Source organism: Danio aesculapii, chromosome 2, assembly GCF_903798145.1.
Source record: "Danio aesculapii chromosome 2, fDanAes4.1, whole genome shotgun sequence".
NCBI lineage: Eukaryota > Metazoa > Chordata > Actinopteri > Cypriniformes > Danionidae > Danio > Danio aesculapii.
In genome coordinates this window covers 17,521,714-17,536,728 of record NC_079436.1, presented here as the reverse complement: position 1 = coordinate 17,536,728, position 15,015 = coordinate 17,521,714, and the positions used below count along the sequence as shown (strand labels likewise).

Here is a 15,015-nt window from a genome sequence, read left to right as displayed (position 1 = left end):
CTGCCCGGTCCTCGTGCGCTCCCGCTCTCACCTCCCTCGATGACGGAGCGGCCAGGGGTTATGAGGCGATTCCCCAGGCGGAGCGTGCTCTGTCCGCAGAGCTGCTCCACTCGTAGAGGTCCGCCCTCACTCCCTTCCAAAGCGTGCAGGTTATCTGAGTCTCTCACGGCCAGAGCCTGCACTGCTGCGGGCCAGGCCACCTCCGCTCTGCACGCTATGGCCACCTATCAACGCTACCAAGCCGAGAAGCTGGCCAAGATGCAGGAGGGCGGTTCTCCCCCAGGCTTGCTGCATGAGCTCCGCACGGCAACCGATTATGCTCTCATGACTATTAAATCGGCTGCTCGTGCCCTGGGGAAGACGATGGCCACATTAGTGGTCCAGGAATGCCACCCCTGGCTGAGCTTGGCTATATGAGAGACGTTGACAAAGCTTGCTTTCTTAACGCTCCCGTATCCCAGGCCGGCCTTTTCGGCGACACCGTCGGGGAGTTCACCCAGGAATTCTCCGCGGTGAAAAGCAGTCCAAGGCGAGGGGTGAGGTCATCTATCAGCGGGCTCGAAAAACTGCTCCTCCCGCTGCCCCTTCCGCTGCGGTTGCTCTTCGCCGAGGGCGTCCACCCGCGGCTTCATCTGCTCCGCTTTCGCTGCCCGCTCCGGCCAGGCGGCAATGCCGAGCCTCCCGCGGGACTGCAACGCCCCCGCCCCAGGGCGCCGCTAAGTCCAGTAAACGGACCGCGAAGCGTTCCTGGGACGGGCCATTCGGAAAAGAGGGGACCTGCTCTTTCCTCGGTGGGGGGCCGAGGATTATTAAATCAGTCCACAACGACTTTAAACTCCTCGCTGCCGGCCCCTGGGCTGGCGGCAACCAAATTTCCAAAAGAGCAGTTTCCTCTCTCTCCGGATGCGCGAGCCCGAGTACTGCCAGTCTGGGACGCTCCGCCTTTCAGCTCGCAGCACCGGGACCCTTCGCCTCAGGCCCTCAGAGTGCAGCAGGACGGACTCCTTTCTCTCACTCTGGCCTCACCGCGGGATCCAGGGAGGAAGGTAAGAGAAATTCTCTTATTTTCAGCTCTTCCCCGGGACGCACCGCTTCCCGGGATGAGCACTCCCATCCCGAGCTGCCCCTCCGCTGGCACGTCAGTGATCGCTCCGATGGTGCCATTAGCGCGCGCTCTGCCAGCCTGGTTAGCGCTGCCCAGCGCATCGCGGTGGCTCATACGGACGGTCAGACTCGGCTATGCGATTCAGTTCGCTATTCGCCCTCCCAAGTTCACGGGTGTCCTTTTCACGAGGGTGATCCCCGTGAGCGCCCCTGTCTTGCGAGAGGAGATTGCGGTCCTCCTGGCGAAGGACGCAATCGAGCAGGTCCCTCCAGCCGAGATGGAGTCCGGGTTCTACAGCCCGTATTTCATCGTGCCCAAAAAAGAGCGGGGGGTTAAGACCAATCCTAGATCTGTGCAGACTGAACTGTCATTTACACTAAATGCTTTCAGAATGCTTACGCAGAAACGCTTGCTTCAGAGCGTCCGTCCACAAGATTGGTCTGCAGCCATAGACCTGAAGGACGCGTATTTTCATGTCTCTATTCTTCCACGCCACCGCCCTTTTCTCCGGTTTGCGTTCGAAGGACGAGCGTGGCAGTACAAAGTCCTCCCCTTCGGGCTCTCTCTGTCTCCGCGGGTTTTCACCAAGCTCGCGGAGGGTGCTCTGCGCCACTGCGGCTTGCGGGCATCCGCACACTCAACTATCTCGATGACTGGCTCATTTTAGCCTCCTCTCGCGATCAGTTGATTATGCACAGAGTCAAAGTGCTTCGGCACCTCGACCAGTTGGGGTTTCAGGTCAACCGAGAGAAGAGCAAACTTTGCCCTGTGCAGAGGATCTCTTACCTCGGGCTGGAGCTGGATTCGGTTGCTATGGTTGCGCGCCTCTCCGAGGAGCGCGCCAGGCTAATGCTTTCCTGTGTAACGAGCTCCACAGGAAAATAGTGGTCCCACTGAAATGTTTTCAGAGGCTCCTGGGGCATATGGCATCCGCAGCCGCGGTCTCGCCGCTCGGTTTGCTTCATATGAGACCACTTCAGCGTTGGCTTCGCGATCGAGTCCCCAGACGGGCATGGCGCGCGGGTACGCACCGGGTGAACATCACTCTGCTGTGTCTCCGCACCCTCAGCCCCTGGACGGATCTGGCTTTTCTACGGGCCGGAGTGCCCCTAGGGCTAGTATCCAGGCATATTGTCGTAATGACACATGCCTCCAGCACGGGCTGGGGGGCCGTGTGCAACGAGCATGCAGCCGCGGGTTCGTGGTCCGGACCCCGCCTGCATTGGCATATCAACTGCCTGGAGCTGTTGGCAGTGTATCTGGCTCTCCGCCGCTTTTTTCCGGTGTTGGAGCAGAAACACATGCTGGTCAGGACGGACAGCATGGCGGCGGTGGCTTATATCAACCATATGGAGGGTATGCGCTCTCGCCGCATGCCTCAGCTCGCTCGCCGTCTGCTCCTTTGGAGTCACACGCGGCTGAAATCACTGTGTGCCATTCACATCCCGGGCGAGCTCAACCGTGCCGCCGATGCGCTCTCACGGCAGCTAGTGTCCCGAGGAGAGTGGAGACTCCACCCCGATTCGGTCCAGCTGATATGGGCGCGCTTTGGGGAAGCCCAGATCGATCTGTTGCTTCCACCGAGAACGCACATTGCAAGCTGTTTTATTCCCTGACCGAGGCCCCCCTCGGCACGGATGCACTGGCTCACAGCTGGCCATCGGGCACGCGCAAATATGCGTTTCCCCCAGTGAGCCTAATCGCACAAACTTTGTGCAAAGTCAGGGAGGACGAGGAGCAGGTCTTGTTTGTTGCGCCCCTCTGGCCCAACCGGACCTGGGTTTCGGAGCTCACACTCCTCGTGGCGGCCCCTCCTTGGCGCATTCCCCTAAGGGAGGACCTCCTCTCTCAGGGACGGGGCACCATCTGGCACCCACGCCCAGATCTCTGGAACCTCCACGTGTGGTCCATAGACGGAGCGCGGAGGACTTTGGTGACTTACCGCCCGCGGTACTTAACACCATCACTCAGGCTAGAGCACCCTCTACGAGGCATGCCTACGCCCTGAAGTGGAGTCTATTCTCTGAGTGGTGCGCTTCTCCCCGAGAAGACCCCCGAACTTGCCAGATTAGCATTGTGTTATCCTTCCTTCAGGATAAGCTGGAGTGTAGGCTGTCACCCTCCACACTGAAGGTTTACGTGGCGGCATCTCCGCTCATCATGACGCGGTGGATGGCAACACGCTCGGGAAGCATGATCTAATCATCCGATTCCTCAGAGGCGCGCGGCGATTAAATCCATCCCGCCCCCCTCTCATGCCCTCTTGGATCTCTCTTTAGTCCTGGTGGCTGCAGAGAGATCTGTTTTAGCCACTCGATTCTGTATTCTGTCATTATGACAGCTCTGCTGATCGCATTGGCGCCATTCAAGAGAGTTGGGGATCTGGAGGCATTTTCGGTCAGCGAATCGTGCCTTGAATTCGGGCCGGGTTACTCTCACGTTGTCCTGAGACCCCGACCTGGCTATGTGCCCAAGGTTCCTACCACCCCATTTATAGATCAGGTGGTGAACCTGCAAGCGCTGCCTGCGGAGGAGGCAGGCTCAGCCCACTCACTGCTTTGTCCCGTTCGCGCTTTGCGCCTTTACGTGGACCGAACGCAAAATGTAAGATCATGTGAACAGCTCTTTATCTGTTATGGTGGCCGGCAGAAGGGAAGTGCCGTGTCAAAACAGAGGTTGGCCCACTGGTTAGTTGATGCCATCGCCCTCGCTTATCAATGCCAGGGCGAGCCGCGCCCTCCTAACGTGAGAGCGCACTCCACTAGAGGTGTCGCTTCCTCATTGGCGTTAGCACGCGGCGCCTCTCTCACAGATATCTGCAGAGCTGCGGGTTGGGCGACACCTAACACATTTGCGAGGTTTTATAACCTCCGAGTGGAGCCGTTTTCTCCCGGTTATTGGGAAATCCCAATCAATCGGGGGAGAATTAAGCTCGGTGTCACAAACGCTTGCTGCGCCAGGCTCCCTAAACCGGAGATGCGTGCGCTTTTTCCTATTCTACTAGTAAGTTTCCCTTCCCAGGCGAACCCTAGAGAATTCCTCCGAGGCCCCCAGCATCGACTCAGCGGAGGAGTCGAGTGCATGGCTCAGTGTGCGGTTGGTATGCCCATTAGGTCTACACGCATATTGAGGATCGGTGCCAGCTATGTGCATCCCCATTTGGTGATGTCATATGCATTATTACCACGGTGTGTTCTCCCTTATTAGGCGGTCCCGTGTCTTCCCTAAACCGCTAACCAGCTTATCATATGTAGCACTCCCCCTCATTAGGGCTAGTCCATATGTCTCCTTACCATCAGGTCTCCCCTTTTAGGGTAGCAGGTGGTCTCCGCTGCGTCCTCCCCCTTCGGGGACTGGCACGCTTTCCCAACGTACTGTCGTATTTCCAAAATCCCTAGTCTATATTAGCTAGGTAAAAACACACTTACGACCCCTGATTTAAAACTTTTATTCCCATGTAATGGTAATATGTTGGGCCTAGGGGACGTTGGAAGGTTGCGCTCTTGGTGATGTCAGTGCGCTCACGCTTTGGCTTGGCAAACTACACATCAGGGACGCGACAGGCTTAGCTGCTGTGGCGCTTTCCATACAGTCTCCCAAAAGTCTGTTTAATAACAGACACACGTTGAAGTTCCCATATGAAGGGGAACGTCCTGGTTACGTACGTAACCCACGTTCCCCGAATAGGGAACGGAGACGTGTGTCTCCACTGCCACAGCACCTGAGTCTCCAGCTGGGAGCTGAGCGATCGGCTCTTCAGCAGGCAAATTCTGATGAGCTGGCTCCAGCAGCCGACTGATATAGCCCTAATTGGCTCATCAGTTTCAGCTGTGGAGCTAAGCTCCGCCAATTCAATTGGCATTTCATTGGCCCGTTTTCTTATCTTCAGATGTGATTGGTCGTCTAAAGCACTCCCAAAAGTCTGTTTAATAACAGACACACGTCTCCGTTCCCTATTCGGGGAACGTGGGTTACGTACGTAACCAGGACGATTTTTCCTTACTCCAAAACAGAAAATGTCATTTGATGGACACTCAAATTGTTGGAGGCATTGCGGCTCACAGGATGCTAATCATTTCCACATATTTTGGGGATGCCCTAACATTAGAAGTTTTTGGAAAGAAATACATAGTACTTTAGAATATATCTTAAATTTTTCAATTGATTTCAGCTTTGAGATACTCTACCTAGGTATGCTTTCAATGGATTCCTTAGATAGAAAAAGCAAATATATGTATAGAATTATCCTTGCTTCAAGTAAGAAAGCCATCACTAGATGCTGGTACAAACCTAGCCCACCACAAATACAAGACTTGATAGATATTTTGAAAAATATATTCATTATGGAAAAAATAACATACAATATACACAACCAAACAGATATTTTTGTCGACTTGTGGTTCAAATGGATTGAATACATTACTACTATTCAACCAAATGTTTTTATTTTATAGAATTTTAAGACTTATTTTTACTGGTTATATTGCCCCTGTATATATATATGTATGTATGTGTGTATGTATTTGTGTATATGTGTATATATATATATATGTATATGTGTATGTGTGTGCGTGTATATGTATGTATATATATATATATGTATATATATATATTTTTTTTTTTTTTTCTCTGTAAATAGTTTTGATTAGAATAATAGAAAATAAGGCAGAGGGATATGTTCTGTTGCTGTCCTGAAGAAGTTTGTGTTTTCTCTTTGGTCCCTGATTGGGGAATTTAAATTGTAAAAAATGTAAAAGTGGCATATATCTATCGATGTTGTGAATTGTATCTCTACAATAAAAACTTAAATATTAAAAAAAATCTATAGCTGTCTTTTTTTACCGTAAATTTTATGGAATTTTTTTTATCAATACTGAGAAGCAATTTCATTTATTAACAGACTATAAACCAAAGTATGTTTATATTATTTATGGGTTTACACTTAGTGTGTGTGACACAAATCTTGTCACCAGAACACTGTACGTGCGATGGGTTGTCAGTTAAATTTCTTAAATGTCTCACTGAACTGAGCCTTTGTTTCACATTTTGAATTGAAACAGAGATCAATAATCAACAATCAGATGAAGACAGCAAACATAACAGATGCCGTGTTGATGAGAGAACTTGTAGTAAACTTTAACAATATCTGTTTCATGTCTGTGTGTCACTGTGGCGCTGTAGGTAGCATGATTGCCTCACAGCAAGAAGGTCGCTGGTTCAAGCCCCGACTGGGTCAGTTGGCATTTCTGTGTGGAGTTTGCATGTTCTCCCAGTATTCGTGTAGGTTTCCTCCGGGTGCTCTGGTTTCCCCCACAGTCTAAAAACATGCGGTACAGGTGAATTGGATAGGCTAAATTGTCCCTAGTGTATGAGTGTGTATGGATGTTTCCCAGAGATGGGTTGCAGCTGGAAGGGCATTTGCTGCATAAAACATGTGCTGGATAAGTTGCCGGTTCATTCCGCTGTGGTGACCCCTGATTAATAAAGGGACTAAGCGAAAAGAAAATGAATGAATGTTTCATGTCCACAGACTACAGATCAGAAATGATCAAATGATAGTTAACACAAACATGAAATGTCTGTCATTATTTACTGATGCTCAAATTTTCCAAGATGCAACAAAAATGTATTTTTCCTAAATTCCTTCATTTTCTTTGACTTAGTCTCTTTATCACTCAGGGGTCGCCACAGTGGAATGAGTCGCCAACTTATCCAGCATATGTTTTACGCAGCGAATGCCCTTCCAGAAAACAACCCAACACTGGAAAACACCCAAACTCATTCACTACGGCCAATTTAGCTTATTCAATTCACCTATACCACATGTCTTTGGACTGTTGAACCAAATTGGTTCTTCAGCTCTTCTTTGTATTGCGTGCAAAAGCATATATTTTCTGTGACAATACTATATTGATACATATACACCATATTGATTTATGGCCAATATTTATTTGAATAATAAAATCAATTTCTTTACACTCCACTAGATGGTGATGAACTTGATTTTTTTTCTGGTGACCATATCACCTTCAGCATGTAAGTTAATAAAATGAAGATAGCAGCATCTTAGAAAGGTGTAGGGAATTTATGACAGGTTTTCATTAATGTGTTGGTCAATCTGTCTGATTGACAGATCTTTAAGTAAGATAAACAAACTTTTCTGTTTAGCTAAAACAGACGTTCTCTTTTGCAGACATGATTGGAAGTTGAAAAAAATGTAATAGATTTTAAAAACTATTGCAGACTATAGCAATATATAAAATCACAATAAAGTTTTATCGTGACACAAGTTTCATGATAATATCATATCGTATGCGGGAACCCTAGTGTTTGAGCACTACATTTCCATTTTTAAACAGTTTTAGTTTTTTTAAACTCACCAGCTTCTTTTCAATTAACAAAAGTGCTTTTAGCAGTTTTTAGTTTTAGTTAATGATAATATTACTGAAAAAAAAAGAAAAAGAAGAAAAAGAAAATAACTGCCTCTGGGATCCCTGTAAACTCCTTCATACAGAATTGTCCTCAACCTAGCAGCTCTCGGTCCCCTTCCCCCAATATACAGCATCACTAAGTGTTTTTTTTCCAATTAGTTATGACAACTTATATTAACTGGAATCACAACTTGTATATCAAAGTCTTACTAGGCTGAACTTATTATACTTAAAAAAAAGTCAGCTGAACTTATATATATATTAGTTAACCTTTTTAAACATCTGAGCTTTAAATAGTACAAATATATGCATAATGAATAATGAAAATTAATACATTTTTAATTAAATAAATCCATTTTAATTTTCTAATTTTATTTAATTAATGTGTTTCTCTTTATTGTAATACTTTTGTTTAAATTTCTATTTGTTTTGTTTATTTTTGGATGACGTCAGATGATGAACAACTTTTTACAGGTTTAGAATTTGATTCTGCTGGTAAAAAACCAAAACAAAAACCAAGTGTTGTGTGTACCTAAAGTGTGTTTTTATTTCTTGGGCATTTTTGTGCTTTTGAGAGGATTTCGTTATGTTGTTATGTAAATTATGTTATGTTGTGGTGTGTGTTTGTCTAAGGTTCTTCTCAGATACCTGCTTCTTTGGTGAAACTTCTATTTGAAGTAGTATTAAATAAACCATGGTCCATAAAATGAACATGGTCCATGGTGGCTCAGTGATTAGTACTGTTGCCTCACTACAAGAAGGTTGCTGGTTCAAGTCCAAGCTGGGCCAGTTGCCATTTCAGTGTGGAGTTGACATGTTTTCCCAGTGTTCATTTGGGTTTGCACGGGGTTCCCCCCAAGAGATGTGGTATAAGTGTATTGAACTGGTTGTAGTGGACCAAAATTGGTTTTATGTGTGAATGAAAACGTCAATTTCAATATTTAAGTACACTAAACTTAAACCATGTCCGTTACACTTGAATTTTAAAGTCCTATCAACATCATTCTTAATTACAACAATTTATTTAAGTTAACTGAACTTAGACCACATCCACTACACTTGTATTTTCAAGTCCTGTCAACTTTAATCTGAGTTAAGACAACTTCCCTATTTAATTGAAATAAACCTAAAGGCAGCATGAACACCTACCTGTTTAAGTTGAAACAACAATTTATTTACAGTGTAGAGAATCAATTTAATTGCTATATAGCACCAGTAATGGCTCTACATGTCAAAGAATAACCTTAGCATCATTTTAGAGTGTAATTCCTGCTACATAGTACAGAAAAGTGTGGGACAAATGGGGACCAGAAGCAGTTAAGCACATTCTTCAAAGTATTTTTTTCTGTGTGCATTCAGCAGAAAGAAAAAAAAATAGTACAAGAATAATTTGAGGGTAATCTATGACAAAATGTTCAATTTGGTGAGACCTATCCCTTTACTGAATAAGTCAAAGCAAAAAATGTGAAACAGAGCCTGTTTAATCCCACATTAAATGAATTTTGTGACTTACAAGTTGATCGTGAGCGACATTACCCAGTGTGAAAAGTGGGTTCAGACCAGGGTCAATTTGACAGCTCTTAACCCATAGCGCACAGCCTTGCACAAAGCATCAGACCCGTCACTTCTAATTAGCAGGGTCTTTTTTCCTTGGATGTGAATAATCCCATGTGCTAGTTTCACCTCTGTTGCAGACAGTGACGTTCCTGAGAGCGCACTCCTCCTCCACAGGTACGGGAACAGGTGGACCAGCTGCTCCATTCACCCCACCACTGCGCTACCTCGTCTGGATGCCTCTGCAAATCCTCCCTCCCCTCACTGCTGTCCTGGCAGAGACAGAGACACAGTGCTTCACTGCTGCATGATAACATGGAAAATGTGTAAACAATGGCAATTATTGTCAGGCACAAGCACTTCTCTGTGTAACTTGTGGATAAAAGCTGTCATGACTCTCAGGGCACTAATATTAGTCAAATTGTGGAGAGGTACAATCTTGGTTTCAGCAGTGAACTGGTTTTACAATAAAGTATTTCACTAAAAAACATTTAATTTGTATACTGTAACTTTAAGACAGAGGGAATTTCAAGACAATATATAGTCTAATAAATGTAGGTTATAGAATCCAGTGAAATGTTAGTTTTTTTTTATTTTTTTTATTTCCCATATGATATTTAACAGAGCAACAACATTTTCATAGAATTTCCTATTATATTTATCTTTTAGAGAAAGTCTTATATATTTTAGTTTGGCCGAAAAAAAAAAATAAATAAATAAAATAAATGTATGTAAAAATAAAAATTAAAAAATTAAAAAAAAACGCTGAGGTCAATATTATTAGCCCCCTTAGGTTTTTTATGATTGGCTACAGAACAAACCACTGTTTTCCAATGACTTGCCTAATTAACAACATTTGAATAAATAATTACACATTTTTTCATTCTTCTTTTATCCGGAATAAAACACTGAGAAAAACAATGTAGAAGAAAGTAGAAAAACTGTTGAATATAGAAAAGCAAGACAGCTAAATTTATATACCTGACAAAAGTCTTGTCGTCGATTCCCTTTGTAAAAGCAAAAAACAATAACTTGATATAGTTGATCATTTGGAAAAGTGGCAGAAGGTAGATTTTTATCTGTTTTAACTGCATCCCAATCATCACAATTACTGCAGAAGATCTATTGAAACTCGCATGGACCCACGATTCTCACAGAAATCAGTCAAGTTTGTTGAAGGAAAAGTCATGATTTGGAGTTACATTCAGTATGGGGGTGTGCGAGAGATCTGCAGAGTGGATGGCAACATCAACAGCCTGAGGTATCAAGACATTTGTGCTGCCCATTACATTACAAACCACAGGAGAGGGCAAAATCTTCAGCAGGATAGCGCTCCTTCTCATACTTCAGCCTCCACATTAAAGTCCCTGAAAGCAAAGAAGGCCAAGGTGCTCCAGGATTGGCCAGCCCAGTCATCAGATATGAACATTATTGAGCATGTTTGGGGTAAGATAAAGGAGGAGGTATTGAAGATGAATCCAAGGAATCTTGATGAACTCTGGGAGTCTTGCAAGAATGCTTTCTTTGCCATTCCAGATTAATTTATTAGTAAGTTATTCGAGTCATTGCAGAGATGTATGGATGCAGTTCTATGTTTTATTCCGGATAAAAGAAGAATGAAAAAATGTGTAATTATTTATTCAAATGTTGTTAATTAGGCAAGTCATTGGAAAACAGTGGTTTGTTCTGTAGCCAATCATAAAAATCCTAAGGGGGCTAAAAATATTGACCTCAGCGTTTTTTAATTTTTTTTATTTTTATTTTTACATACATTTATTTATTTATTTTTTTTTTATGTGAAGCTGCTTTGACACAATCTACATTGTATAAGCGCTATACAAATAAAGGTGAATTGAATTGAATTGAATTGAATTGAAGTTCTCCAAGCGCATGGGAGTCATACACAATATTTATTATTTTTTCACTGCTTCATGACTTTATATTCTATACTGTACATCATTTCTGTTAAGTGACAAGACTTTTGTCTAAGCAAAGCCAGACCTTACTGTCCTAATTAAATAACTAAAAATCAAGGCATGATCATATTTTATTTTAGTAAAATAAGCGTAATCTAGAGGCCTTTGCCTTTCATATAGGCCACTTCTGATACCAAATTAACAACTAGAAGTCAAGTTATTATTTGTTGTTCCTTAAACGACAATAAGCGACAAGACTTTTGTCAGGTAGTGTATATGTATTATGGACAGTAAAGATAAACATAGACTAAAATTAAAAAACTGTCTGTCTATACTATACATTTTCATTAAACAAACAAACAAAAAAAAAAACAGACAGGCTGTGTGACTTGAGAGAGAGAGAGCGAGGGACAAGTGAAGGCTGTTTAAGGGAAGATAGAGATGAAGGTGGATGGAGCCCCCCTAACATCCCAGATGAAAGGGCCAGTGACTGTAGGCAAATTAAGCAGACTCCTGTTGTCTAGACAGCAGGTTAATCGCTCCTCTTCAAACTGTGCATCAGTGAACTTTAACACAACACAGGCACGGCTCCATGGAGAGTGCTCCATGGTTGATCTCTAACCAGCTTTAATGGTCAACATTTGGATTTTGGTATAAAGAGGCAGATTTACACAAAGACCATTTTCTTCCCAGAGCTCTGTGCACCCGTTGACCCATCCTGAATAGTGCTCTATTTAGAGCACTCACTGACATTAGGAAAGTTATGGTATATTTAAGCAGGAAATCTGCTTGTTTGAAGTGACATTTGACTTACTTACTTTTATGTCAAATAAGTCACTTTAAAACCAGAATTACAGTAGAATATGGTCCTACAATAAGCATCTTATAGCAAGAAAACTGACTATTACTGCAGGCTTGAAGAAAAGCATAACGGGATGTTTGGTAGTAAGGGGTTTGGCAAACCCCTACAAACCCAAACAACTTGGCCAGAGTCAGTTGAGTGTCCCCCACCCCAAACACAGGGGATCTTAAAGGGATCTTGTCCAAACAAGAGCCTGCATGCCCATATGTTTTTTATCTGAATGCCCTCTGGATGTTTGGATTCTAAATAGACAATAGTCTTTTCCCCCTTTCTAATGCAGTCCTAAACTGGAGGCCCCCCAGGGAGACCACATGGGCCCAATGAGTTTCGAAATGTCACTTCAGCTGAGTTTAGTCTGCTGATGCTTGAACACGGCGCCGGTCATTTCGAGCTGGCCATTAATGCTCCAAGTAACAAACTAATTTTATAGCGAAAATGCAACATTGCTTTTTTCAAATATAACACCCATAAATGTTAGATCAAACAAGTGAGACAATGGCAATGCTCTATTTATGGACAACCACAGCAGGATGCAAAGCTTTACTTTGTAACAATGTCCAATTCATGAACTAATTGTTCTTTTGATACAGATCTTTTTCACTTAAAAAAAAAAACTTAATCAGCATTTCTCAATTCAATGGCTGTGTTCCTTTCTGAAGGGTTCGTTCCTATGTCCTAAAATGTTTTTCTTGGAACACACGTCTGCATTATCTGGGTCACAAATCAAATGTGTGCAAAAATGTATGAGGGAAAAAATGTTCATCACTTGTAAAATGCAAATGTAAAAATGTAAATCCCTAATTCCAAAACGGCTCTTTGAAGTGGCCAGTTTTGAGCATTTTGTTTTGAAACGAACCTTCAGTTTGGCAGCCATGTTTGTTCTTACTATGAAGTGCCTATCAGAGTTAAATTAATCCCATTTGGAATTCAGTGAATATAGAAACATTTCTTATGAAAATCTAGTGAAATGTAAGCATAATAGCATAAATATTAACAAAAAATACAACTTTATTGAATAACAGTTTTATAAACATGTAATGACTACAACATGTAAAACCAGCTAATCAACGCCAATTTAAACATCTCTGAAAATGTTTCAGCCAGATTTTTACTATAAATTCAAATTTGATTTATTTTATATAAGCTGAATCTTGACTACACCTAGGTTTCTAGAAAACAAAACCTCGAAAAAGCATAACAAACATGGTTTTGTAAACATGTAATGATTACAATATGCAAAACCAGCCGATCAACACCAATTTAAACATCTCCACAAATGTTTCAGATTTTTACTATAAATTCAAATTATATTTATATTATAAGAGCTGAATCTTGACTACACCTAGGCTTCTGGAAACAAAACCCTCTAAAAAGTATTATAAACATACAAAATGTGCTGCATACATGCAGAACTTGCATAAGTCGCTTATTTGGTGAATTTGTCTTTAAACAAGTTCCAGTGAAACAATGGCAAAATCTAATACTTTATTGAGTAATTACTTTGCAAGTTCTAAAAATTGCATGTTCACAATAGTTTGACTAGCTAAGTCATTACATGACCACCAGCATCAGTTGCATTGCCTTGCTGCCATTTGGAAATCATCTTCTGTGGCCAGATAGGTTTGTAAAGTTTGTAAACATAGGCGCTACACCCTTCAAAAGCTCGCCAGAAGAAGTATTTTGTCTACTCTTTTACTTTAAAATCGGTTATAATTCTTATACACATAGCCTACTGCTTTTCACATAAAGTAGGCAAGCATGCCATTTCGGACACAGCAAAACTGTTCGAACGAACCGATTCGTGGAAAATGATTCGCACTTCACATCAGTAGATTCACCTCGATTCAACTTACTCCTGACTAAAAACATGCAACAGAGAAAAACTTTGTCAGCGGTACAGTTTAGAGGCCAATTTGAAAAAAGTAACAACAATTAATCCTCGTGATTAATAAATCTCGCTTAAACTCGCGAATTGTCAAAAACCGTGCGTGCGCTTTAAAAATATCAATAAAATAAGTAGGCTAACAATATTGTGCAGCGAAATTCCCCGACATAAAAAACTACTATCGGTCTATGATCTCCACAACACAAATCAGGACAAAACATGGCATGAAACAGCAATGCCGTCAACGTAACCGGTTTTTGGCGTGAAAGTTTGAGTCACAGAACCTCCTCTCGTTTCCCGCATTGTAACCGGCGTTTGTAACTGAGTGCTTATTCAAAGATGAAGCTTACGACTTCAAGCCCAAACCCTGTTTCACAGCGATATACACAAAAATGAACGCGATTTACCTTAACATTTACACCTGCTGCTGTATTAATAATCCATACGTGTAAGACAAAGTATGGTAGTAGAGTATGTCCGACTCTTGCCGTCCATAGACAGTACATGGTTCATTTGAGAACAAGCAGACCTCGCCCCCCTGATCTTCACCACAGACTGAAAAGAGAGAGAGGGGCTCGCACTTTGAACGAAACCCTTGATGCATTAATCGCTTTACAACCTGCTGGAAGAAAAGAAAAGCAAAGCAAAAGAAAAGGGGGCTGGTCGGACCCACTGGAGATTGACCTTGTGGATTTCAAAGTACAGCATCCATGAGGATCCAGAAACAGAAGTTTGACTTTATTAGTCATGTGAATGCTTTGAGTAAACTAGTAGGCTACTAATAACAGGACTAAGTCAAAGGCTACTCATTTAGAATTACCTGCTTTGTAACCTAGCCTGTTAGACTATTGTAGTTTCACATAACATGCAATTAATTTGGTCAACAAATATAGGAAATGACTGTGTTTGGGGGGTCACTGTCCCATTTGCATTTTTTCCCACCTTTATTATGTGCAATTGGTGTAACATGTTCCCTTTTAGATGTTAAATGTTATTACTTAAACATCAGTATCCCAAAACTGCCAACCTTTTAATGAGTTTACTGTCCTTTGCTAAGTTTAGTTACTCTTATAAAATAATTAATTAAAATTAGGCTAGATAACAATAATTTCAACATTTTATTATTTCAACACTTTTTTTTTATTTACCAGAGCTGACCTAAGCTTACATGGAAAAAAAAAAACAGCATTATGTTTGTTATCTAACTTTAACAAAGATTAATGAATGCAACTGCTTGTTGTTATTTAAAGGTGGGCCATTAG

General features: G+C 42.6%; 1 protein-coding gene across 2 annotated transcripts in view; it reads right to left on the bottom strand.

Moving 5' to 3' along the window:
• Positions 1-14,286, bottom strand: part of si:ch211-267e7.3 (ADAMTS-like protein 2) — a 65,068-nt gene extending 50,782 nt beyond the window's left edge. Inside the window, exons 1-2 of one of the 2 annotated variants that reach the window (XM_056473921.1) lie at positions 14,161-14,286; positions 9,220-9,362 (exon numbers count right to left, since the gene is read on the bottom strand). In XM_056473921.1, the coding sequence (XP_056329896.1) occupies positions 9,220-9,362; positions 14,161-14,259 (242 nt within the window). In that variant the 5' untranslated portion in view covers positions 14,260-14,286. The remainder of the gene's footprint in view (positions 1-9,219; positions 9,363-14,160) is intronic. The other variant, XM_056473929.1, reaches the window with a different exon arrangement.
• Between the last annotated feature and the right edge of the window lie 729 nt (positions 14,287-15,015).